This window comes from Sebastes fasciatus, chromosome 15, assembly GCF_043250625.1.
Source record: "Sebastes fasciatus isolate fSebFas1 chromosome 15, fSebFas1.pri, whole genome shotgun sequence".
NCBI classification, from domain to species: domain Eukaryota; kingdom Metazoa; phylum Chordata; class Actinopteri; order Perciformes; family Sebastidae; genus Sebastes; species Sebastes fasciatus.
The window spans coordinates 11,674,731-11,701,397 of record NC_133809.1 but is presented as its reverse complement, the minus strand read 5'-3'; the positions used below and the strand labels follow the sequence as shown (position 1 = coordinate 11,701,397).

Genomic DNA, 26,667 nt, shown 5'->3' with positions numbered 1-26,667 from the left:
TGACACCACGAGGTTGACACGTACGTCTAATGTGAAAAGAGCCAAAGAGAGACTCCAAGGTGAAGTCAGAGGATTTTTTTTTTTCCTCCATCAAAGTGCAGCCCATTTGGTCCTTATTTTCCGGGCCCCTCCTTCCAACTTGGTTTTATCAGTCTCCTGCTATTTTATAAACTTCATTAAAGACTCCCCTCAAAGTCGGGGAGACCGTTTTAAGAGGTTTTAAACTTGGCGCCATCAGGTCTCCACTGTGATTTTTATCCACTGTGTTTCAGGGCCTGACGCATGTGTAACCCTCCTTTTTTAAAAGTTTTGGATGAAGGATGGTTGAAGAAATAACAGATCGGAGCTCTGACAAGTCAGCGTCTTCAGACTAGACACAAAAAAGAATTATCACCAGCCGTCTGGGGGAAAAACCAAACGGAAACAAAAAGTTCTGCCCGGGTCTCTCACCTTGTAAAACGCCCTGAACAACGCCTCGGCAGTTAACATGAAAGTTTGTTTTCTCAAACACTTTAAGCGCTGCAGTTGATGTTGTCATCCCAGTGTGACTTCTGGCAGCTGGCGGTCGAGGCTCTGGTCCAACTGTGGTCTTTGTAGTGCTCACGGAGGAGCTGTAAATCCCAAAGTGTCCCGGTGCTAAAATACCAGAAGGCTTGTAGATAGATGAGATGATTGAATAACTTGGCAGCCAGGCAAGAAAAACAAGTCATATCCGACTAGTTTTCTGTCAATCTTGGAGTTCAGTCTCAAAAATTAAGTTTCAATATCTGTGTTTTTGTGTGTTTGTTAATGAGCTTGTGTCAGACAGTCTTATGACATAGTAAAAAGCACCCTCCCCCTCCCTTTCCCTTTGACCCAACACTCCCACTTGAACTTGCATGCTGGAGTTTTCCATGCCGCCCCCCGGGCCAGGCTGACTCTACACATCTCAGCTGTCTGAGAGAACAGAGAAACCCTGCAACCATGGCCTGTTAGCGGTCGGCTCGATGGAGCCCACTTCTATCCCAATATTGACTTTACTCACTCAGCATGGAGAAAAGTTGTGAATGAAACACTTGAAAGGGTGTTTTCAGATATATTTTGTTTTTCTCTTACAGTTAATTTGTAGTTCTGGGTCCATTGAATGGACTCTGACTGTAGTTACAGTGGGGGCTATCTTAAGCAGGCAGCTACAGTGAACAGCTTGAGTCGAGCTTCTTCAGGGATCTGCCTTCTTCACTTTGATGCCTGGAGGCTCGAACTGTATATTTGAAATATGTTTTGAATGAGTCACAGCTTTTCCTCTGTGGATGTTGAGGTAGAGAGAGAGAGAGTGCCTTCCTGTGTTTACCCTTACTGTGCCACATGTGGAGCTCAGTGTCTGGCTGAGAGCTGGCCAACCAGCAGAAGGCGACCACTTTAACGCCACACCTGCAGAAAAGCTGACGTGTCTCATTCTGTAATGTAGTGAAGTGGACAAGACTGCCTACTAATGATATGGAGTTATGTTCATTTTTACAGGGAAATTCTCCATAGATTGCTTTCAGGTGACTTAAGGCTAGGGTTGGTAGTCATGAGAAACCAGTACGTTAGATTTTTAAAATTATCCAACCGGAAAAAACATCCCAGTGTATCCAACTCTTTTCCAATGAAAGTAGCGAGCAGCACTAGCTCAGAAAGTCCCTAAATCTAGAGAGAAAGTTGCCAAGTTGGCAACACCTGACAGTCTGTCCCTCCAAAGCCCCCAAAACTATCATTATGAACGTTAACAACAAACTAGGCTAGAACAGACATTGAACTGTTTTCCGTGGTCATTTGACTAGTACAAAAGAAAATGGCGATTGTTGTTAGTTGTTATGGTGACAACAACAGAACTCACATCAGTGGGGTTGTAGTGTGAAGCGTGGACGCATCTTGTCGGGAAGAGAATGGACGCAGCTCCGGAGTGAGGCGGAAGGACCGCTTGTACTGTGAACACGGCATTATGCCGATTTCACACCAGAGCAGCGGCAAAGAGCAGCCTACGGCGTGCTGCTTTGCAATATCTATGAAAAGCTGCGGGCGGTTTGATACTGCGGAAAAGTGTGGCCAGAGAGCACACACAGCCAATCGGTAAACAGATCCTGTGACTCCTGTGACATGTTGACTTATGTTACAAAGAATTTCTTCCCACCTGAAACACATGTATACTCCTCCCGCCCCCAGAAAATTTTTTATTATTGTGGCGTGCTGCACTTCGTCACCACCCGGCCTGAATTCGCCTTTAGATCCAGCGCTGCTGCTGGCCATCAGCCCGCTGAATTAGCAAGCTGGCTAACTAGCAAGCTGTCCACTACTTAATCCCACCATGCTTTAATGCTACATTAGTTACAGAAAATGAGCCAAACATAGTTGTCACTCATCTGGCGATAGCAATATGCCTTCCTATGCTGTGACAACAGTGTTTGGGTTAAGCATTAAGTTGTTAAATTTACTCTGGATCTCTGTGCTTCGTAACATGACTTATTACTCCACTGCTCGTTTGGTTTTTACAGCAAAACTTCACCTCAGTGACTTGCCATAAGTTGGTTTAGTTTATACGGACGTTGGCCCGCTACAAGGCAATGGCAACAGCACACATAGAAATGACCGCCCGCTCTGACCATCCTGCTACGTTGATTTGAATGACACCCAACAATGGTGTTATCATTTTGATGGTTCCAATAATGGACTGCTTTAATATATACACTGCTGGTGGTCCAAGCTGTTAACCGCTTTCACTCAGATGCCATATGGGTTTTGTGAAAATATCACAGCTCATCTGTAATATTGCGGAGTGATGCTTGGGTATAAAGGACTGATATTGTAAATGTGTCACCGCCAGTGGCAATTATTGATCTGAAAATTGATCAAAAGAGGAAAATGGATTAGACCCCGTCTCGCTGAGGGATCCAGTTTCACTTTCTGCTGCTCCTCCAAACCGTGTGGGCCGACCTCACCGCTCTGGTGAAATAAATATGATTAACGCGATGTCAAGTCTTGCCCATGATTTTCGCATAAAAACCAGGGCTTTTTTTATTTATGTTCCTACTGGGTGAGTGAGTTATACAAGAGCTTTCCCCCTTTAACACGCTCTTAGATGTTTTAGTAGTTTTCTTTGAGGAGTGAAGTTTGTTTGGGTTTGAAGTTTGATCGTCTGGCACCTCCATAAAACATGGATCACAACCCACCACAGCCGTCACAGATACTGTACCCACACATGCGCCGAATAAATTGGATAATTGCATCCCAGACTTCTTATTTGCCTGATTTCCACAGTTTGCAGCAGACTGTTTCCTCGTATGACCGTCGCGGACGGAGGGCTTAAAGGGTTAAGCAAGGTTAGCAGACAAGTTATAAAGAGGCACCAGACACAACCCACATGTATGTGTGTGTGTCAGGTTTAAAAAAAGTGTGTGGTGATAGTAGTGGACAATAGTAATACTACAGACGGGGAGGATTGCTTAGATTGTTAAAATTGGACATGTGTGTGTGCTCTGTTTGGTGATGGGGCCTCGGAGAAAAGTGGGACAGCATCTTGCCAAGCAGACATGCTGTCATCAGCGGATAGTTAGTCGGAAGGAACAATGGGGCCGGCTCTCTGTCTTGTCTGTCAGTCACTCCAGCGTGCAATCATCCAGGAATGTCTTTCTTCCTCAGACAGCGGAGTAAGAGGCGGAGAGCACTACGATAAAACAGGCCGGTTAGCTGGACTTTTCTTGTAGTCAGCGGCGTCTTGCCCTCCTCCCCGTCCCCTCTGTTTTCATGTGAAGTCAGCCTTTGTTTCGCGGGAGCTTAGTGTTGGATTACTTAAATAGCCTTTTGTCATTGAGGAAGACCAGATTGTTATTTTATTTAAGGGATTAAAATCATCATTTAAATATAATTCACGCTGTGGAGATGCTTACCTCTCTCTTTCATGCATACAAACATTCCCCCGTCTTTTTCAATGACACTAGAGCTGAAATGAGTATTTTAGAGCGGCGACAATAAGTCGATCGACAGAAAATACCAACTATTTTGATAATTGATTAATTGTAAAAGTAATTTTTCATGCAAAAAATGTCAGAAAATGCAGTTTTCAGCCTGTCAAATATGTAGAGTTTCTGCTGTTCTGTTTCATATCATATTAAAGTGAATATTTTGGGGTTTTGGACAAAACAAGACAATGAAAGATATCTTGGACTTTGAGAAACTGTGATTTTTCACTATTTTCTGACATTTTTTAGACCAAATGATTAATCAGAATTTTGTTTGATTGTAAGCTGAATATATTGCGTTTAGAAGACCTTGCACGTGAGCTTTTGATGTGCATTTTTCACTATTTTATGATTTTTCATAGACCGAACAAATTAATTTAATAATAATTTTGAGGGTAAACCCATCCAAAACAAATTTCCCTTCCATTTCGTTTGTATTCCAGAATTAGCTTTGCATTCTTCATGGGTTGTAGCCGTGTGAAGGGACTTTCGGTGTTTCGTGTGAACAACTCAGACAGTGGACAATGGCTGCACTATGTGAAGACTTATTGACCTTCTTTTGGTGATTTCCCCTTCTTGTTTTGTTTGTGAAGACCTTGGCAAATGTTGGGCCGAGCACATTGGATTAATTTGCTCTGGTCTGAATTCTCACTTTACTCAGCTACGCTTTGCCCTCTTGACAGGAGTCAAAAATGCTACTTTATACAGAAATTAGTCGTCTATTTTGGGGCTCTTGTCTGCTTACGCTGTATTTTTCCACACCCAAAGGTGGTTGTGGTAACTGAAGGGCCAACAGGAGGTGGTTATGAAGCGTGGGAGAGGGAAAACTTCAGGATTTACTCTTGCTTTTTTTGATTCGCATTTTATTCATCTCTGTACTCGTATCATATACGGTTGTACCTTCTCATTCAGAACGACCAAACTGTTCTCAGGATGGAAAGACTGCCCGCTTGCCTGTGATCAGCCAATTAGACTGTCATTAAATATGCGTTATTGGTTGCTATAAGCACCATAGATGTGGGTCAATAGGGGCCTACTACACCCACTAGTAGGTGTTATCATCTATGCACATGGTAGATCACTGAAAGAAGGTGTAAAAGAAGATGACAACAACCTCTAGAGCGTAGTAATTATGGCAGGAGAAAACAAAACACAAACTCCCTATGGGATGGAGGTCGGAGGCGTTTTTACCCAGGAGGCCGGGGTTCGCAACCCGTGTTAAACCAACAACGTGTTTGAGTGTTAAGTTTCGCTTTCACTTTTGAAATGTCGTTATTTTAAGCCAAAACACAATGTTTTTCCATAAACTTAACATGTTTTTGTTGCCTAAACCTAAAGAAGCCTTTTTGTTTGTCTTCAAAACATAACATTTCATTCAGTTTTAAATGTTAGAACGTGTTGCTTTTAAGTTTTGCTTTCACTTTTACAACCTAGTAGGCCCCTAATGTCCCACATCTATGGTGCTCACAGCGAACGATAACGCCTATTTAATGGTCTGATATCAGTTGAATCGGGTGCTCTGAACATAAGTTCATACTGTAATCTATCTGAGCATCCTCAACATTAATTAGGTTTACAGTATCTTCTTTCCCTCTCTATCTGTCCATCCACACGCATTAGATATTATCTATCTGTACTGTGCTCACGGATCAGTAACCTGACACGCGTTGCTGTACTATCCAGGAAATGCACCGTAAGTGACCATAAGCGACGAACCCCATGACCCAGCAGATCGGCTGGCAGCAGATGGCGCCTGATTGTAATCACAATGATGGCGATGATGATGTCATGCATTAAGACAAGGATTAATTAAATTCAGTTTGGGGGTCCCTCCTCCTGCTTCGTCCGAAACGGTCCGCCAGGAAGGGAGAAAAGAGCCACTCTTGTTAGTTTACTGCTGAGCTGCTATCAGAAGGGAAAAACTGCTGACATCGCAGTAACGTTATGTGAAGTGTGCTTGTGAAGCAGCTCCAGGCTCAGAGGCTGCCGGGTCTATTGTGCGAAGGATTCAGCTCTGATCCCACGCTGCCTGAAACGCTCTAGCCAGTGGAATTCCCCTCTCGCTGTGGATAGTTTTTTGGGTTAAAAATGTTGGGAGTGCTACAAACACGAGGGGGGAGGCCTGATGCTCGGAGAAGCGTCTCTTTCCTGGAGTGCACACCAGAGTGAAAATGTGTGAAAGTGACTGAAGAGTCACTGTGTGTGTGTGTGTGTACGTGTGACAGTGTGATTTAGAGCAGTGTGTTTGTTGTGTTCAGCTGCGATTGGTTTATTACCTCGCCTGTCTGTCCCCCACTTGTCTCGCCCCTTTCCCCCCGTCAGACCACTCTGTGCAGATTGAAAGGGTCTGCTGGAGCGTGATACTGCCTGATTATGTGTGTGTGTGTGTGTGTGAGGGCAAGGAAGACCTTGGGTCGATGGGAGCTGTGATGTCAATGTAAAGCTTCGACTGGTCAAATTGATTCACTGGCTGATTACTGACATTATGTGGAGGTCAACCAGGGGCTTAGATCCACCAACGTGCCAGTAGGCCGCTGTATTCACTATAACAAAGTCCAAAGATAGCTTTACCTTTTTATACTGACAGGAAACGACGCTGTGTTTGTGTGTGTATGTATGTACCAACGGATGTAAGTCAAACTGTGACTTTGAAAAGCCTCGGCCAAGTAAACAAAAAAAGAACACAAAATATATGATACCGTTTTATTTCCTAAGATCTGCTGGGAGCAGTTTCACCACCATCTGCTTTTGTGTTTTTTTGCAGCTGTTAGTATCTCCCCTGTTTCCTTTGTGTGTTGCATTGTGGGACACCACAAAATCAAGCAGATTTTGTACATACTGGCTTTTTTGAGTGTACTTAATTTAGTCATTTTCAAATTGTGAAACCACTAGGGCTGTCCTCCTTGACCAAAGACATTCTTAGTCGACTAACACATTATGATTTTGTGGACTTATCGATCAGTTGATTTAGGCCCTGATCAGACAGAATGCGTTTTGCAGGTGGAGGACGTGAGGCAGACTGCTCTGCCTTTTTGTTACACGATCAGACAGAGCTTTTTTTAGCTGCGTCTTTTTATTTTCTATGTTGCTAGGCAACTGCTAAATGAGTGTTAGCTTATTACAAACCATGAACTTACCCAAAATCTAAAGTCAACAACACGCTTCAATCTCATTGAAAACATTATTTTAAGCAGCGCCAGGCTGCTAAAATGTACTCTGTCTGATCAGCCTCTTAATCGACAGATCTGTAAAAGTGAGTTTCTCCACAAAGAATCACACAAAAGCACCACTTTAAATCTCGTGTTTACCAGAGATGTGCTCATAAGTTTCTTAGAAATAAGCCATTCAGCATGAAAAAAGCATCAAAAAGATAATCGACTAAAGAGATCTTCGTTGACTAAGACCAAAACAACGGATTAGTCGACTTATCGACTAAGAGGGGTCAGCCCTAGAAAACACTACACACTACAAACCTGCTAAGAATTGGTATGTAGTATGGAATCAGGATGCAGCAAAGGTTTGACTCTTAAAGCTGCTTAAAGCTTAAAGTTTACATCTTCTCTGGTGTTGTAATTTGATTTTGTGGACGCAGATAACATTATGACATGCTCTGTTTTACCACAAAGCCTGCTTCATATTAACACAGTTTAACACATTCATAACCGGTAGCTTTCCCAGAATAACTTAATTCATCACGATTTTCAAAACTTGTTTGGGAAAATTCAGCTAATACAATTTTTGGTCACAAGGCTGCTCGTGCTTATTATTATTATTATTATTAAGAGGTTAAATCGAGGTTATCTGAATGTAGACCAACCAATAAAGAAGGGTTGCTGTGTAAGAACTTCTAATAGCTAAAGCAGTTACATGATACTACAGCAGAGCACATAGCTGCCATCTGACTGTGTTGCTGCAGCATATGCACCAAAAGCTTTAGTCACGAAGTGAACAGATTGCTATAAATCTCTCGTCCATTTGGCTTGTCTCCCTCCATGAAAACATCACTGCTGCTGCCAGGGAGCCCAGCTGAGTTACTGCGTTTTTAATCGCCTCCTCTTTTGTCGTAATTTTTTTGTACGTTGTGATGGAAGTTATTACACTCAAAAGCAATGTCATGTTTAACTACAAGAATATGTGACTTGCTTTTAACCAATGTAAGCACAGACAGCCATTAACAGGAAGGCACATAATTACATTACAGGTGATGTATTGAATCAAACAATTTTGCAGTTCTCTTATGAAATTATGAAATGTCTGGTGTCTTATTGATTGTTTTGCACCACTCAGCTGGTAAACATGATTTGACTTCCGTAGCTCACCCTCGTTTGACCTCACATCCTCCTCACCAAACCACATTCACACCATCAAAAAATCTATAAATTAATGACAGTTTCAAGTCTGTTTTTATGGGCTCATTTTGAAATTGCTTCCTGTAATACTGAAACAAAGGAATGATGCAGTTCTGTGAAAAAAATGTCTATTTTACAGCCAAACTGTGAAATGGCACATTTGACCAAAGCATCAATCCGTCACTCTGTTTTTTCATGCAAAGTCATACTCCATGTCTCATGTTGAACGCAGTTCCACTGTCTAGCTTTCTACTGTTGCCTTCAGTGCTCTCAAGTTCCCTCTGAGTACTGGGAGTAGATTTAATGCAGAGAGCAGCAAAGCCCACGGTGGTATCAGCTCTGCTAAGAAAACACTGAGTGGCTGTCTCCAGTTACCCTTTAAAAGTCTTTGTGTGGTTGGATTGGTTTTGGCGGTGCAGACAGAGATAGCACTCTGTATTTTTCTCACTCTTTGTCTCATGCGTTTGCTTTGAAAATACCTGTTTTAACAGTATGCAGCAGACACGCGTGGCTGTGTGGGGTCCGAGCCAGACGGAGCTAATGGGATAATGGCATATGTAACAGATGAGTCATTTAACAGGAGTTGAAGGCACTAAAACCACAGCACTGTAACTCTTACTTTTACACAGATGAACAAGTAGCTTCTTTAATTTGCACATCAGACACCAGATTTTATTTTTAGCACGTGTTACTTTTACTACGTGCTGCTGTCTGGAAGTGATTTTGGGTGAACACATTTGTTGGGAAAAGGTTGGGATTTTTTCTTTTAAAATCTAACCTGCACTTTATATCATTATCATTTTTGTCTTAAGGTGTTTTGTTTGTTTCAACTTGAGGTCTGGTGTGAACGACACTGTAAAAGTATGTTGCTTAAATGTAAATTCAGAGCATTAATATAGCAGCAAACAACAGTGGAATAATGTCGTCCTGAGCTTTTAGTGCATGTTAGTCTCTCTGTTGTGCCGCACTGGCTAGCTGATCGCCACCACTCGGCACTGTGCTTATATGGCGGTTACCACCGACAACGCCGTCCTGACCCACAGCGTCGTCGTGGAAACATAATAAACAAGTCAACAACATATTTTGCAATTGCGGTCAAGATCCTTCTTCCATCTTCTGGTGTAGAAGTAATACAACCACATACCGTTGGGAAAATGTAATCAACAGTAAATTCAGGTGTGTTGATGCTGGCCATCTCTTAAATGTCTCTTTGACTCAGCTCATAGAGCAACATAGATGATATGGGCACCTGTTGGCTAAACACACCACGGTTTCCCAGAGGAAATTGGTTGTAATCACAGCCACTGATTAGCTAACTTTATACAGGCTCTCTTGGCGTTTTCACAGCGGACATTCTGGCTTATCATAGCAGGAAAAGCACAGGTGTTACTAATAACATTAACAATGGCTCCAGTGAGCCGTGACGGCGTGATACCAGGACGCTGAAACTGAAGCAGCTGAATGGAATTTAGTCATCATCAATTACACCTGTGCTTTTCCCTACTGTGACATGTCAAAATGTGTTTGTGTGTGCAGCTGGCGATTATCAAACTAACTTCATCCTGGTGTCTGTGTTGCAGCGCAGCCTTGAGTTTTCTTCTCACACATTAGCACCTGATTAGGTTGTTTGTCTCTTTTCCCAACTTGTAAAAACTCAACCGCTGAGCTGAATCCGACACATTAAACAGAGTAAATGTAGTCACTAGATGGCTGTTTAAACATTCGTCGCCCTCAGCCATTAAATACGTGGCCTTTTGCTGTGCGACGGAGCGCCACTGCTCGTTTTCCCTGAATCTTAACGCGCCTTATATTTAATAAAAATGTAGTAATAAAACGCTGTGGATAAGCGGATACATCTGCAGTGTGTCAGAGCAAATTGTCAATGTTCCCGTCTTTTCTTTAAGCTCTGTGTTCTTCTTTTATTCTGCCTTCAATCTTCCACGTGACACTTAATTTATCTGTCATATTCCCTTTAAAGTCACATCTCTCTTTCTTTTTCCTTTTGTGTGCCTTTTGCAAGTGTGTGAAATATGACCCCGGGGGAAACCAAGTGCTGAGCGTTTCATACATCTTGGATATTAATACAGCACAGATTTATAGATTTAATACATTTTGTCATCACATCAAGGGGGTGTTGCAGAGAGGACAGTGTGCACAGTATTGGTGTGTGTATTGCAGCTGAATGGGGTTCATTGTGGGTTTTTGTTTTCAGAGGGTCTAGGGGATCTGATATGTGTCAGTCAGATGGGGAGCTGGGCAGGGGGAAAGTGGCGCCGGCTTTGGCCCGCTTGGGCGGACGTGCTCAATAAAGTCCCTTAAAAAACAAATTTCCCAAAATCCCCCTCATCCTGAGAGACTCCCTCGCTCGCTGGTACAGTGCTGCATTGTCTCAGCTGGATTCTCCCACTGTTTGTTCTGGTTAGTGTGTGTGTCTGGGCTCAGTGCGAGTGAAAGTGTGTGTGACTATGGTTAATTATAGGTTTGTGTGTGTGTGCCCATCTCAGGGAAATTGTCCTTCATATTGTAAGAGACTGCAGGTGCTCACTGCCCTACAAGCTATTATACTGATAAACACACACACACACACACACTAACACAATAACCTGTGATGGCGCTCAGGTCTATTCTTAGCTTCGCCTTGAATAATTCATTACTTGCAGCCAGAGTGGAGATGACGTAGAGACACACAAACGGTACCCACCACATGAACCTCGTGCATTCAGGGTGTGGACAAAAAAAAGCACCAAACAATTCAACTCCGGTGCAAAAACACAAACTGCAACCTCAAAAAACAACAGTGGAGTCGAATCAATATCTTTGTGACAGTCCCCTGAACAGTAGCAACTTTACAAAGGTGATATACCGTGTCATTTCAGAGCTGTCGTATCAGAACCTGGTTCTATAACACTGATCACTATCACATATTAAACAGGTCCGGTGTTGTGCTCAGATTGATCTATCAGAGCTTTGTAGGTGAGATTTCATCCTCATAGTTACCTAGCAATGTTCATGAGAAGTAGTGTCAGAAAAATGGCGACAAGCGTGGTTTACATTGACGCAGGTTGTTTTAAAATTGACATATTTCTTTATATCAACTTGAAAGAAAGACATTCAAGTAATTAATCAATGTGTGGCTCTTTGTGTCTGTCCAGGCTCTGGATGTGGATCGCAGTGTTCTGTACAAGATGAAGAAGTCTGTGAAGGCCATCTACACATCTGGTCTGGGTGAGTACTCCTGTATGTCCTTTATGTCAAGTGGATTTTCATTTCCTTATCTTAGCACTCTCACTTTAATCAGTCAAGCTCAATTTAATGACCAACAGCGAGCCCTTTTGGTGTTGAAATGACCAGTCAATTGGTCATTTATCATATATCTTTTTTCATATTGTTGGTGGGCGATATGGCCAAAATCTTCTATCACGGTATACGTAATGTTATATCATGGTAACAGTGTATATCATGATACTGTAATTATTCTGGAACTTCCATACAAGCAAAAACAAACTGCATCGTATGAGACATCACAAGTTAAAAACAGAAGACTCAAAACAGGGAAACTAAAATTCTCAGGTTCCTGAGAGCCTAACTTCAGTCACTCATTGCAATATGAAAATCATACAAATATGTATTTATACCAAAAGAAAAAACAACTTGTCTTTTCCTGCAGGATTTGCTCATCTTTTATTTCAAAAAGCTGACAAAACACTTTCAAAATAAACAACAGTATGCAACTGGCTGGTCATGTAACCAGAGTTTTTCCTCATCTTGGGTTGGTTGGGATGCCTCCTCCTGCTCTACTTCACTCTACTCCTCCATGTCTGCCCAAATCACATTACCTTTACCAGGCAGCTGAATTCATGAGCGAGAATTGCTACCGCAGTTGGAAACGGTTTTGCCAAATCTCCAACTGGTGGACTCATTTCATAAGGTGGTTCTCCCTTCGATTTAAAAAAAAAATGAAGAATTTGGGGTTTTCATGGCTGCTGGACAGAGCAAGCACTTTGAAAGACATCACATTGAGCTGTGGTATCTCGAACGTTTGGTGTTTTATTCTCTTTATTTTTACACAGGATGATTACAAAAATGCGCTATAGATTGAAAATGAAAATAATTATTAAATGCTGCCCTAATGCATTTGTGCCACTGCCTTTTGAGGCAAAGGTGGGGAGCATAGTTTTTTTTGTGCTCATTGTGGCTGGTTGTGCCAGTGTTGGGTGTTTTCAGTGTCTTTTGTTTGGCCTGACAGAACCCCGCTGAGAGAGAGAGAGACAGAGAGAGAGAGAGAGAGAGAGAGAAACCTCTGAACAATGTGCTGAGCATGTCTTTTTCCGAACAGTGTAAGCTCTGTTCAGACCAGAGGGACAGCTGTCTGATCCAGACCCCCAAAGGAACAGCTGGGGAGGGGTGCACACTGTGTTTGTGTGTGGCTGCTGAAGCATGGACACACTCATGTTCTCACCTCGCTGTGCATTTACATATGCATGCCTTTTTGTGGCTGCCAGACGTCTATTCTGTCACCCCATGACATGAAAGGCTGATATTGTGAGTGTCTGTGTGTGCAGGTGTATATTTTAGTCGATGAACCTGTACAGTTTGCTCACCGGCAAAATGAATGCCCTGTTTATAAATAACCTTCATTTGAATCTGTGTGTGTGCAGCAGGGTTCACAGACACATGAGCTGCAGGTGCTTCAGGCGGTTTGTAATTTGTTTTCATTATGAACAAGATTATCTGCTGCAGGAAGCAAATCAACCTTTCTGCCTTCAGGTGGGAAGATTGTCCAGATTTCTATCAGTGTTTACAATAGAAACATTGTTTTGTCTGTGGAAACAAAACTGGGGGAATGCTTTCATTTACAGTTGTTCCAAGTTAAAGCTGGCATTACCGGAGGTCACCTTTTTTTTGTTATCAACAATCATTCAGGAAAAGCTGCCCAGACTCTGATCTGTATTGAATACAAACAAAGCGACTTCATGAATGCGGGTCTATCTCAAGAACATGAGACGGAAACGTGTACATGATGAATGAATGATGATGATATTCCAAATATAGATTACAGCCTGCTGTTTAAGCCCATTCACTACAGATACTGTATACTTAAAGCTTCACTAATCAATATTTTTACATTAACAATGGATCAAATTTCTGTGTAATGTGAAAGGAGGCACTCTTACTGACAACCCCACAGAGAATTATTACCTGAGTCTGCAGTTCTCCTCAGCTCTACAGAGTGTTTCCGCGTCTTTCAGATCATTGTTTTGGTTTTATGGCCCGCAACTTTACTATATTAATTCACTCTGATAGCGCCGTTTTTAGCCGCAGCAGGCAGCTGTGTTCAGCAAAAAAAAAGCTCTAATAAACCCACTGCACACAACCTGCTCAGTACCAAACGCAAAACAGACAAAGTTGGCAACTAGCTGGTGAACATAGTGGAACAACAGCGAAACAGACAGATGTTTCCCTCAGGAGTTGGCGGAAACCAAAAACAGAGCTAGAAGGAGAGTGAATATTGAACTTTGTCAGGTCGCCAGAAACAAGTTTGCCATCAGTGATCATACATTTTTAAGATGATAATATATCAGTGTAGTAGTTACAGGTTGTTAGGCTGTCCATAAGTGGTAATAAAAAATCCAATAATACAGATTTAACGTCACAATTAACCCTTTTGCAAACCAGGCAAATTTGGAAGTATTTTTTTGTTCCAGGAATCCTCTGGTTTCCATTAATTTATGTAATGCATCACACATTACGTTTGCATTTATGTGGATTAGAGTAACCCAATCAATACGAGTTAATTTTTCAAATCAATCCGCACTTAAAGTACATACAAATTGTGTATCATGCATTTGAAAATGGTCCGTAAAAATGACCATTAAGCAAATATGAGCTCCAATATAAACACTGTAACTTGATTAAATCAGCAGTAAATGGTTTGCAATCTATGGGCATGAATACATCTAAAGAAATAATGCCATCAATGAAAATTTACCCAGATCTTCAAAAATATGCAGGCAATGTTTAATATTAAATTTAATTGAAGAAAGTAAACAACAACATACCCTAACTGTAGATGTTGACATATGATTTGTGTTACAATATCTATCTAAAGCAAATCTTCGAGAGAAAGAGTGAAAGTTTGTATTAATGTTCTTCAGAGAGGATGCTGCTGGGATAAAGCCTGAATAATGAGACACACAACAGGGAGCCTCAACACTGACTGCCTCAGTACTCAGAGAACACACTCCTGTAGGACTGGCTGTCGAGCCCAAACCCCTGGACGCATATTTTATCAGCTATGACATGAGGAATAGTAATGATGAGGAAGTGAGGGGAGGATGGAGGTTTGGTTAGAACCGGAGAGGCTGAGCAAGCGCAATGTAAGCTTGTACCAGAGAGTAAGATGGGAAATGAGAGAGAAAGAGGTGAGAAAGGGGGAAAAATAGGAAGGTGTATAGACGGGCGAGAGAGCCTCGTGTTGCTGCAGGCGCCTGTCAGGTTGTCAGGTTGTCAGCTTGTGAGTTTTGATGAATAAACCAGCAGCATCTCAAACCCCTGAAGAACCTGGAGCTGATCGAGCAGAGCTGCTCGGACAGACCTGCCAAAGCTGCTGAACAGATAACGACTGGAGGCAGACGAGTGAACGGCGTGTTCCAGCTGCTGTACCCATAGGTGGGCAGGATGGAGTCGCTGAATAATGCAGCACTCCGCCAATGTTGCATCAGGAAAAACACTCGATTCAAAGGCGTCTGGGCTGGCCATGTCCTTTTGGTCGCTGCTGCTGCACACACACATACTCTCTTGGCTCCAAGGTAACAAAGAACAGAAGACTTCCACAAGCTCTAATGTAATTAAACTGAATGGATGTCTAAGGAAAAAAAGACACCGGAATAAAGGAGGAAGTGTCTTTTGTTTTCTGCGGGTAAAAGTTCTCTCGGTGCTGGTGGCCATATTGTTAAGTGGACGTGGAGTCCGGTGTTGTTTTCATGGAGTCCGTAGGGAGATATGGAATTGATCTGAGGTCGGCCGCACATTGTGTTAGGGAGCGTCGGAGCGTCAGCCGACCGGGCATGATGGAGCCGAGTGTGAGGGAATGAGTGTGGGAGAGACGGAGAGAGGAAGCAGAGGCCAGTCTGCTATCTGGTGATTAAACCCTGAGTGTGTATGAGTATGTGTGTGTGTGTGTGTGTGTGTGATAAAGAGAGATGGAAGAAGCTGCAAAACAAGCGTTTTGGATGTCAGATAATCTTCAGCAGACGCCTGGAAACTGTATATTATGTTTGTTTTTTTTAAAGAGGGAAGATACAGTAAAGTACAGTAAATGTTTTACACAACTGGGTATTAGCGGGCCATTTGTGCCGGTTGTAAAAGTGTTTGTGTGTGTGTTCAACCGCGTCACGGCCTCCAGTAAACACAAGGTCATCGTTTCCTGACGTCAAACCACAGGAATGCCTTTTTCTGTCTCTGTGTCATACACACACCACTTACCGCCGCACTACCTTTCTCAAGCATTTCTCTCAACCTGAAACTGTATTTTAATTTTAGATGTGGTAAAAGCCCACACACAAAGTATTGCTTAAAAAAAAATTGTAAAATTTGAATGAGAGTATGATGAGAACGCCATGTAGTCTGTACTGACTGCAGTGTAAACGCACACCAGCGTAAATATGCCACGCTCGGAGCTAGTGACATAGAATAAAAAGCGGAGAAAGAGCGCTTACGGCGGGGAGGTGGGTACCGGTGTTTTGTTTTGTTAGTGACGTTTGTGACTTGTTTTCCATACTTATGTTGCGTTATTTCCGTACGTATTGTATTTAGTTTACGTACTTATTTAAGCCCATCCATGACGTTTTTTCCTAAATCTAACTAAGTCGTTTTGTTGCCTAAACCTAACTGCGGATGTTACCGAAGTTTTGTTACGCTGCGTTCAAATGACATGCGAAAAACGGCGTAAAAATGAAACACAAAAAGCCTAAAATGCGTCCTCATGTGGAATGTTGTGTAATGTGCTATTTATAAGCGTTCCCGTGAGACCGGGTTTGTTGCTACTACAAGCATATGCAGATGAACACCCGGAATTTTATTGTTTTTAAGTTCATTGTTAATACCATAAGTCAGAAATTACAATGAAGTAATTGAGGAAGCTCTCAGATGCTAATGAGACTCTTAAAGGCACTCTGGGAAGATCAACCAAACCAAACATTGACAGAGCTAAGTCAAATTAGTAAAATAAGTAGTATTTCTTTTATGCTACAGGTGCCTAAGAAGAGTTTTCAAGATCTAGTTCAGCAGATCGTTATATACAGTTGAGGCGTCACAAGATGATAAACAGGAGGAAAGCAATAAACTCATGTGCACGCATGCGTTGAGTCTCACAAATACACTCAATAAAATCTATTTTGAGGCAAACATGTCACTGGTACAGGCAATGTGATGTAAAAAAAACTAAAATATGTTGTTTTATTTCTAATATGTCATTTTATGTTCCCCTGAAATCATCTTGTGGGTCGTTTGGGGGTCCTGACCCTCAGGTTGAGAACCACTGCTCTAATCTTAGCTCTTTTTTATTGTACTGATGACGAGGGGTCTCAAGTACAAATTGCTTTGGGGTTGTTTTTTGTTTGTTTTGGACATACAAGTTGACAAAAAGTTTCAGAAGAGGGTCTAGTTTTTAGCGTGAATCTCTTGTAACATACAAAGCCCATGTGACACAAGCCCTGAACACCATGGTAATGTATCTGAAATGTTTAGGCAACATGTGGAACGTCACTCAATTAGCAGGTTTTGTTTACAGTGTAAACTAGAGAAAAGGCCGCCTCGACCTCGTGTCTCACTTCATCTGGTTCCTTTCTTTCCCGTGTTACTTATAAACCAGCTCAGCGTGTCATTCAGTCATTTGAGGTTCAAAGCTGCTCTGTACTGTAGACTGCATGTGTGATGTGTTCAGGTCATGTTACAACAAATACACATGTACTCACTAAGCAGCCTCAGGGGGGGGGTTGGGCTGTTTGTCGGCGTTGAGTATCTCAGAGCTCTCATGTGCCACTTCAAAAACAACAGCAGGCCGCCGCCCTGTCGGCCCCGAGCCTGGCACAGCCACCGCCAAACAGCTGGAGCTGATGTGTAAACAGTCGGCTGCGGGTGTGCGGTGAGGGTCGGTGTCTGAGACATGACACATGATTGAAGTTTGTTATATCTCTGTACGACACATTTCATAGCTTTGAACCAGAAGCTGTTTTTAGTCAATCTTATTAAAGATTAAGTGAATTGGTTAACTGTTAGCTCATCTGTTGGTCGTGCCAAATAAGCAATTTGCTGCCGTCATCTTTGTGTGTTTTTTCCCAAAACCACTATCTCAAGTACTAAAAGCGGTTCAAAACTCTCATTTTACCACTTGTGGACTGAGTCTCATAGGAGCTTTGTCATCCAGCTCAGCGGCGGTTTAAATTAGATTTGTCTGATGTGAGGAGGTCAGCAGGTAGTGACTCAGAAGGCTTTCAGCTTTCCCCTTTTAATAACGTGATGGATATCTCTGCAGCAGAGACATCTATAAACCTGCCACATCTGTGAACCCGGGGCTGCTCTTTATCCGTCTGTGTGGTGTGTTTGGCAGATGAATAGCTGAGTCATGATGTGGCAGCAGGTGTCTTTTAGTGTACATCACTGTTTTTTTCCTTGAGTCCATCCCTCATGCCGCCCCGCCACCCTCAAACCCCCCCCCCCCCACCCCTCTGTCTCCGTCACGTCTCTTAGTGAGTGTTGTCATAGCAACAGTCCCCAGTGCCCCATCGCTCGCTCCACCGCTGCCCCAGTGGCATTAGCTGTTATCAGCTGCCTAGTCTGGCGTGAAGTGAATTAAGTGGAATCATCTAGGCCTAACCCCGCGGTAGATTAGGTCGACTTTAGACACGCTCTGAGACTTCGGTTTATGGGTTTACCCCCTGACTGTGGTCTGATGGGGGGTTTGTTTAGTTTGGGGGCCAACTCAGTGTATTTTTCTTTTCTTCTTCCTGTCCATCTTCGGCTTAACATTCCCTTTGCTGTCTCTCGTTTCTCTTCTCTCATTTCTCTCTGTCTATCTATGGGTGTCATTTTTTATCTCTCTCAATACAATCATTATTAAGACATAAAGCAAGGATCAAAACATGTTTACATGCTGTAATGTTCAAAAAACACTTTATTTTCCTCATACTGTCTGCCTGAATATGCCTGTATTCACCCTCTGTCTGAAACGCCCCGTTTCAGTGCATTTCAATGAAATTGCATTGCTAGGCAACAGTTTGGGTCCATGTGTTCTTCCTGTCAGCAGATGTTATTTACATACACTGCAACAGGAAATAAACTGGGACACATTTAGAATGTTTACGTTTAAAACCGCGTAATGGTCTAAATATTGTATATTTGTGACATCACAATCCTAACGGCTTGTTTCGAACACACAATTTCTGAATATGGGCTGTATGTATTTCTCCGTATATTGAGCGTTTTGATAGTTTAACAGTATTTATACAGCACTTAAACCTGCTTTATAATGTAAAAGACCTGAAAATCTCACTTTTTACAATATGGGACCTTTAAACCGTCATAACAATCTCAATAACTACATTGACAAGAGAATCTATCTGATTCAGCTCAACAGGCGATTGATTGATTGATTGATTGATTGATTGATTGATTGATTGATTGATCGATCACATTGTATTTCCGCTTTGCACAAATTTATCAGAGCAGCATGTTGCAATATAGGGGGTAAAAAGTTGGGAAAAGTAGAGTTAAACAGCCCAATCAGTAGTGAGCATCTCTTAATACCTGGGAAAACCCTGAAGTGTAATGGGAGCATCGACCCGCTGGAAAAGTGGATCTTTGTTCACTGAAAGACTCCCGTACATTATTAATACCCAGTGATTGATTTTTGACAATCGGATTGATTCCTACAACTTGTCAAAGCTGACCTCTGTGTCCGTGTGTGTGTTTGTGTTTTCCAGCCCATGTAGAGAACGAGGAGCAGTACACACAGGCCCTGGAGAAGTTTGGAGAAAACTGCGTGTACAGAGATGATCCTGATCTGGGTTCAGCTTTTCTGAAGTTCTCCGTCTTCACCAAGGAGCTCACCGCGCTCTTCAAAAACCTGGTGAGTCGACGCTGTGTATGTTTGTTTGGGTCGGAGGTAAAAATCTTCAGGGACAAAAGAAAGATTTCCATCCTCTCCCTAATTATCTCTATCCCCTTGAGTCACCGTGTGTGTTCTCTAACACACACACACACACACACACACACACATATACACACACAGCGAGTCCAGCTGGAAATTAAACTCCTCGGGGAGGTAGCTCTAGTTTTTCCATTGAGACGGCCAAACACCAAATATCTGCTGGATCTAATTCAACCTGATCTGTTAAAGCCTGTTTTTTGTATCGAGGCCAAAGCTTTATTAGAAAAATCTGACACCGTCGTGTGAGGTCTGTGTCGCTTCCCCACCGGACACTGTACCGACTCACACTGAGACCAGGAGCTTGAGATTTAATATTAGTGTTATCTCAACACCACCTTATATTAAAGAAATATGAGCTGCCGCCTGACCTGGATGTGAAGATGTAATCTCTCCAAGCTTTAGCAAGCTCTCGCTTCCTAGATTACATCTGCAGCAGCATTACACACAGAGGCTCAGAGTAGCTTTCAAACAGGAGTCTCATAATGGATTGGTTTATGTTTTTGTCTTTTAATGATGTGAAAATTCAATTTAGTAGCGATTTAAAAGAGACTTGGCAAAGTATAATTAACCCATTGTCCCCCATTGCTTTTGTAATGGGTATTTACTGGTAATTTTGTACCTCATTTAGCTGAATATAAGAGAAGACAACTTTCATGCATTTTTACCTTGAGTGCCTCCCTTAGTCGTTTAGCTCTTTTCCCATTGAGCACGCACACTCAACAACAACACACTAAAAGGATTACATCTCATTGGCGTCGCCCCGACTTTCTAGTCTCCTGCAGGTTTAAATCCTCTGATGTCACCCTTCAACTCTTATCTGTGTCACTCTCTCTTCACCCTCCTCCAGTTCCAAAACATGAACAACATCATCACCTTTCCTCTGGACAGCCTGCTGAAAGGAGACCTGAAGGGAGTCAAAGGGGTAAGACAACAAAACAGCATGGTCTCGTGTTACTCTACTACTGCACAGGAAGTGTTATACGAGTAGATGAATAGAGTTTAGCCTTGTTGTGGTCACTGATGAAGTTTTATGACAAGAAGTTTCATGTGCTGGTTCAAAGTGGTTCTCTAACGAGGTTAGTAACAAGCTGCTTTGATCCACTTTCCCCTGTTTCCGTAAAAAGTAAAAGTTGAGTAGAGGCTAGATAGATAGTTGATGAAATAGTTACCAGAATACACCTGGCTTTATGAATCTACAAAATAAAAATCACAAATCACTAACCGACGTGTATTGGCATGATGCCTGCAATAACTCAACATGATGAAAGTTATGCAAAGGTTACGATCACTCAATGAAATGTGTGTCTAACTTTTAGCGTAGGAGTCTAACATCAGTCAACATAATGTATGCTCAAGTGTGAGCTTGCGATCACTCAACAGAACACGTGAGAATGTGTGAGCACGGGGCCCACAATTACTCAGCATCACGTCATTTTGTGTGGAGCAGTGACACATGGTTGGATTTTGTAGTTTACGATCCAATCACTGAATTGGTACGCTGGCCAACAGTAATTCCTGCATCCCAAAGACTCTTTCGAAATTTCCAATACTAAGCCTACCCCAAATCTGAATTATCTTAGAAAGACTTGCCCCTCTTAGGACTTGGAATTGTTTGACATTTGGATACTAGTGCAGATACGATATACGATACCTACATTTCAGAACCAATGGCCAACTGTTTTAATTCTTTACATTGAGAAATATAAATATGTTTTTCTCTAAAATCCTTTTCTTTTCTTTTAACAAAAGAGTTCTCAAACGTTAAATGTTGTCAAAACACATGCAGATGTACAAAAACTTTGCCTTAAAAATGTCTGGAAATTGGCAATTCTTTAAGTAGTTTGGGCGGGCATTGTACGCCTTTTTATTAGAGAACTGACAGTAGGGAGACCCCAGGAAATGAGAGGAGAGAAAGATGGAGAATGACATGCTATAATTCTCCTGGCCCAGACTTTGCAGAAACCCGTAGGCCACCGGTACTCCTGAAACTGACAACATTTTGATTTACACCAGGAACTTTCTGAACAGAGAATAAGTAAACAAAACACAAATCTCACCTTTAGTTCTTGACAGTTTTCGATACTTGGTGCTACGAACCAAAAAAAAGTATTGAAGTTCAGTACTCGACTCTAACGTGCGATATACTAACGCAACCCATTAGTCAGTCAGCCAGTCAGTCATGTGCAACTAAACCCAGACAGACACTTGTCAACAGTCTCTGCAGCTCTGTAATGTAATCAGCGCTGGTTACTGTCCTCGGCGGGTCTGTGACCTTTCACTCGCCAGGCACATGATTGGCCGCGGCTTCCACCGAGGTATGATGCGATTAAGCCAGCTCTCTAATGAGGCTGGTTGCCATAGAAATGGCGGTTGTCCCCGTGACCCTCTGCCGCTTGGCTCTGTCTTGACCTCTGAACTGTTTGTCTATTTTTTCTCTCTCTCTTTTGTGGTTCTCTCAAGTGTTTCCTTTTCAGCTTCTATCTGCTTTTCTCTTCCATGACTTCCTGTCTTAGTCTCTCTCTCTTAACTCCACTTCTGTTTCTCGCCATCTTTCTCTCCCCGCCTGTCTCCTTCACTCTGTCCCCGCCGCCCGCCGCCCGCCCCCTCGCTCTGTCTGTGGCAGCCAGTCACATCTGTAATGCTTACCCACTTATTGCTCATTAGCCCTCTGATGATTCTCATTACCCCGATGACACAGGGGGCTAATGAGCTGCTGGTTATTTTATACTTCAGGACACACACACGTTTACCCACACTCGCATAAATGTCACCACTGTCGCAATGTCAATAAACCTCAGACATCAAGCCGTCACCGCCAGGAGTGGAGAAAGAGTCATCTAAAAATGAAATGATGGGTTATTTCTTGTCCCCCTCCCAACCTGTTGCTCACCTCCACAGCCCGAGGCTGATCCCTCGTCCCTCCCTTCCCCTTCATCATCTTCCTCCTCCTCTGTCATTATATCCAGCTTCTTCACTCCTGTCCAACTCTCAGGGGAAGTACCTGTTAGGAGAGGGGAAAGCAGGAAGAAGTGCAGACCTGCATGAAAGGCTGTTTAGACTGCAGGGAGAAAAGGAAGGAGAGGATGAAGTAATGGGTTGATATGGATGTCATTAGAGAGGAAGTGAGATGTATTTTAAAAGAACAGAGGAGTCTAGGGAGAGAAATTAGTCTCAATATTGATGATGAATGTGTGTTTCATGATCCACAAATAAGATTTGACATAAAATGTCTAAAGATATTTGGGAAGTTTTTATATACGTCTATAGGGGTCATGAAAGGGGCACAGCCTCGACAGGTGTGATACGACAAAAAACGGTAGTCAGTGAATTTGAAATTGTCAAATTTAAAGCAATATGACACTGGAATAATACTACACGTAAAAACACTTCCTTTATTATTGTCTGAAGGGGTGGCTAACCTTTCCGACTTTGAAATTCCTCATGAACGTGCTGAAAAGAATTGTGAAGTTTTACACCAGCACTTAAACGCAACATGCGTTTTTGGATCAGAGGCTGTGAAAGGAGTCTTAAAAACTCCCAGGGCTGGGCGATGTGGCCAAAATCTTCTATTCCAATATAGGTAATTTCATATCTTGATAACGACATATATCACAATATAGCACGTTTTCTGGTAGTTAAATAAATAATATGAAATAAACACGGTAAAGCCTATTTTTGTGTACTCCTGTGTGAATTAAATACTTGACTTGCAATGAAGTATTTTTACATTTAATTCAAGACTTACTTGCAAAATGAACATAACAGTTTCAAGTTATGTAAAAACAAAACCCACAATCTTCAAATGATATTCCCTCAAAGTATTTCATATCAGATTTTCTGAGTTTGAGTTAGTATGTGCATGTTATTATCTATTTTAGAAGACGTAATTGTGTATCACGATACCTTGATATATGATTTCATCACGATACGATTCCATTGAAAGATGATAAATTATCATATTGAATTATCACCCAGCCCTACTCCACACACACAAATGTTACCCAATCAACACATTCAGCAAATTGTAAATAAATGCAAAATTAAGAATGAAGGCTGCAACAGGGAGACTGAGCATACAGAGGGCAGGTAACAGCTATAGGAAAACACTTAGGAACAAAACAGCTTGAAGAAGGTGTAGAAATGAAATCACCCTAAAAGATGTCATTCCTAATTTCCTTTCAATGTATAAAAAAAATGCAATCCGGTATCTTAAAATGCTCCGCAGTTACTGCAGCCATGTGGCAGCTATAATAGCCACCAGTCCTTTCATTTGAATTAACTCTGGACTTAATGGCTTTCTGGTGGCCGTTTGTTCCGTCGCAGTGTGTTAATATTCTGCCGGTGCCGTCTTTGGCAATGAGTGCGATGAACTAACACCCGAGGGAGGCGGCCGCTAATGGCTCTGCGATTAGAGGGCTACCACCTAGCAACCTGTCACTGCTGCTACTCCGCTAAAAATCCAACATTTTCCACCTCATCTACCTCCACGGTCATTTCACCACAGAGGGCATTTCATAAGTAAACTGTAAAAAGCCTTTTTTTGATAGAAATATATAACTGAAGTAGTCTTTACTGAGGATACAGCTCAGTTAGTGCAGCACTAGAATAAAAGGGTGGGGTGGGGGGGTCCCTGGAAGACCCAGTAGTGTTTTTACTGAAGATAAACACACACTCCAGTCTGTGGAAAAAGGAAAGTGCTGATTCCACGAGACCTTTCTGCTAACGGCGGACTTTCAGAGATCGGACGCCGGCATGATGTCATGCCAGCAGCCGAACCCCTCATCCTCTGCTCGTTGACCGGTCTGTGTTTCTAACCCACCATGAGTCATATCAGCTTATCACCATTCAGTTACAGTGTCTCTGTGTTTGTGTAAGTAAGGAGTGTGTAAGGAGGGGGGACTCCCTGCACCCTGTTCTCATTGTGGTTCAGCGGGTCGTGAACACCCGAAACACCCACGCATGCTCGCTTGTTTCAGATTCTAGATAAGAGCAGATTACTAATCGAGGCTAGGGATTTCCTCATTAGTTTTCAAACTCTGCTAAACTAAAACATCAGCAGCAGTATCAGTAGTTTCTAAAGTTACTGAACCAAACAGCAGAAGTAGTAGATTAAAGGATCAGCTCAGCCAAATTACAACAAAACACACTCACTTCTAGTGGTATCTAGCCGTGCAGATGTTGGTTTTATTTGTCCAGGTTTTGAGATATCTTGTCTCTTAGTTTTCTACCTCCACTCCTAATATGACAGAGGAAGTTTTTTGGCATGAAAAAGGACATTTAAAAAATATAGCGGCAAGTGGCGATTACGGGGTTCAAACCAACCAACGCTTTCTGATACCTGCATTAAAGATAAGGGTGACCTAGTGGTCAATTGGAATGACATTTCAGGGTATTGTTTCAGGTACTTATGTGGACATATCCTGTACGTTCCGTGAAGATTGGCCCAACGGTCATGGAGTTAGGTCTATTGATGTGCTGAGAGCCACACCCTTTTTAAGGTCATTGGTTTAATATCTTGAAAATGCAATGAGATATCAACAAGCTTTTGATAAGCTTAGTCCAATAATTATCCACAGAAAATTTTGTACGAAGCAGAGTTATGGTTTTAGGAGGAGAGAGAGAGTGAATGGCGGTGGATGTCTGTAGCAAGTTTCATGTAAATCAGACAAATCAGACTGCCCCCATCAGGCCGATTGGGGTCATATTTGTGAAGCAGCATTTGCACATAGCTTCCAGTCATTGGTGAAAATTGCATAGGTCTACGATGTTCCATTTCACTAACTGCAAGATTAGACACCACCAGAGTTAAGGGAGAGAATGCTTTTTTTGTAATTTTGGTGAACTGGCATCCAAAAGTACTACAAATCCAAACTAAACTCTTAAACGCCTTCGTGGCTGCTGACCAGGTTGAGCATTCATTACTGCGGTGGGAAAAGGTGTGAGGAATGTGCAACTGGAACTGCTATTCCTGGACATGTGTGGTCGTAGGTAGGAAGAGAGGTGATACATTTGCGAATAGAGGCCCTTGTCAAGGGCATGACATTCCTCCTCCGTCCTTTTGGATTCAGCCAGACAGGGAATCAGGGCACTAAGAGCTCGCTGCTCTCTCGGGGGCGTGATTTGCCCCGTGCCGTGGCCTATTCTGCTCAGCCGGTCCCTGCCCAGCGATGCTTGATTCTGGTATTTTTAGCCATTGTTACCATTTTTTTCTCCTTCTCTCTCTGGCTCTGACATTTCCTTCCTCTCACCCTCTCCCTTTCTCTCTGGCTCTCTCTTGACCTACACTACATTCTTTTAGCGGCTTCCTCTTTTGCTTTTTTCTTCGCTGGCTCGTTCTTTTCGGCTCTTTTTTTGTGTGTTTTTATGCTCTCTTTCCTCTGGTGGTTTTCTGCCCTTGAGCTGGTTGAATGAATGGCTGAGTGCTCCTCGGCTCGGCGCAGTGAACCAGACCGTGATCCTGAGGGCTAACAGGTTGAGCCTGCCACTCCTCTGCTGTTCAAGTAGAGGTCAACAGCGGGATCACGGTCCTCTCTGGAGCTCTAACAATGCACTAAAGCCATAAGCTGTCTGTCCAGCCGAACAGAAATGTGTGTGCTTTTCACATTCATGGATAGAAATGCACAGTCAGCCAGATATGAGTACTGCTTAAACGTTAGTAAAAACTTAATTTCCAAGCCAGGATTCAGCAAGTGCTTACTGTAATTTTTGGTATTTAATCACAAAGGGAACATTTGAGTTAAACGTGACATTATTCTCTTAATTGTTGTTATTGTCATGCTGTTGAGCAGATTTTCCTGGCGCTCTGGTATCAGGCACACTTCATTTTGTTGAATTGTATTTTTTAGGGAATAACACGGCCAATTGCACCCACTGATGTCTGCTTTTGTTTGTCACAATCGCGGTTTAATCAGCGCCGCAGTGTTAGGGATGTTGTTTAATCAAGCGCGTTGCTCAAGCAGCTGTTGAAAGCAGGCCCGCGATAATGAGAAATCAACGTCGCCTGTTGTCGGTGTGACCAGAGGGATTTGCGTTACGAATGCCAAAAACAATTTCTCTGCACTCTTGCCTTTCCCCTCCAAAAAACACTCCACGGTAACCTCGCCCAGCTCCCTGCTGAGACAGCTGTGGGCTG

At 42.5% G+C, this 26,667-nt stretch overlaps 1 protein-coding gene across 2 annotated transcripts in view; it reads left to right on the top strand.

Annotated features, from left to right (window-relative positions):
* asap2a (ArfGAP with SH3 domain, ankyrin repeat and PH domain 2a) overlaps nucleotides 1-26,667 on the top strand; it is a 64,868-nt gene that overhangs the window by 12,292 nt on the left and 25,909 nt on the right. For both annotated transcript variants that reach the window (XM_074659889.1, XM_074659890.1), the window contains exons 2-4: nucleotides 11,479-11,551; nucleotides 19,309-19,454; nucleotides 20,383-20,457. In XM_074659889.1, the coding sequence (XP_074515990.1) occupies nucleotides 11,479-11,551; nucleotides 19,309-19,454; nucleotides 20,383-20,457 (294 nt within the window). The remainder of the gene's footprint in view (nucleotides 1-11,478; nucleotides 11,552-19,308; nucleotides 19,455-20,382; nucleotides 20,458-26,667) is intronic.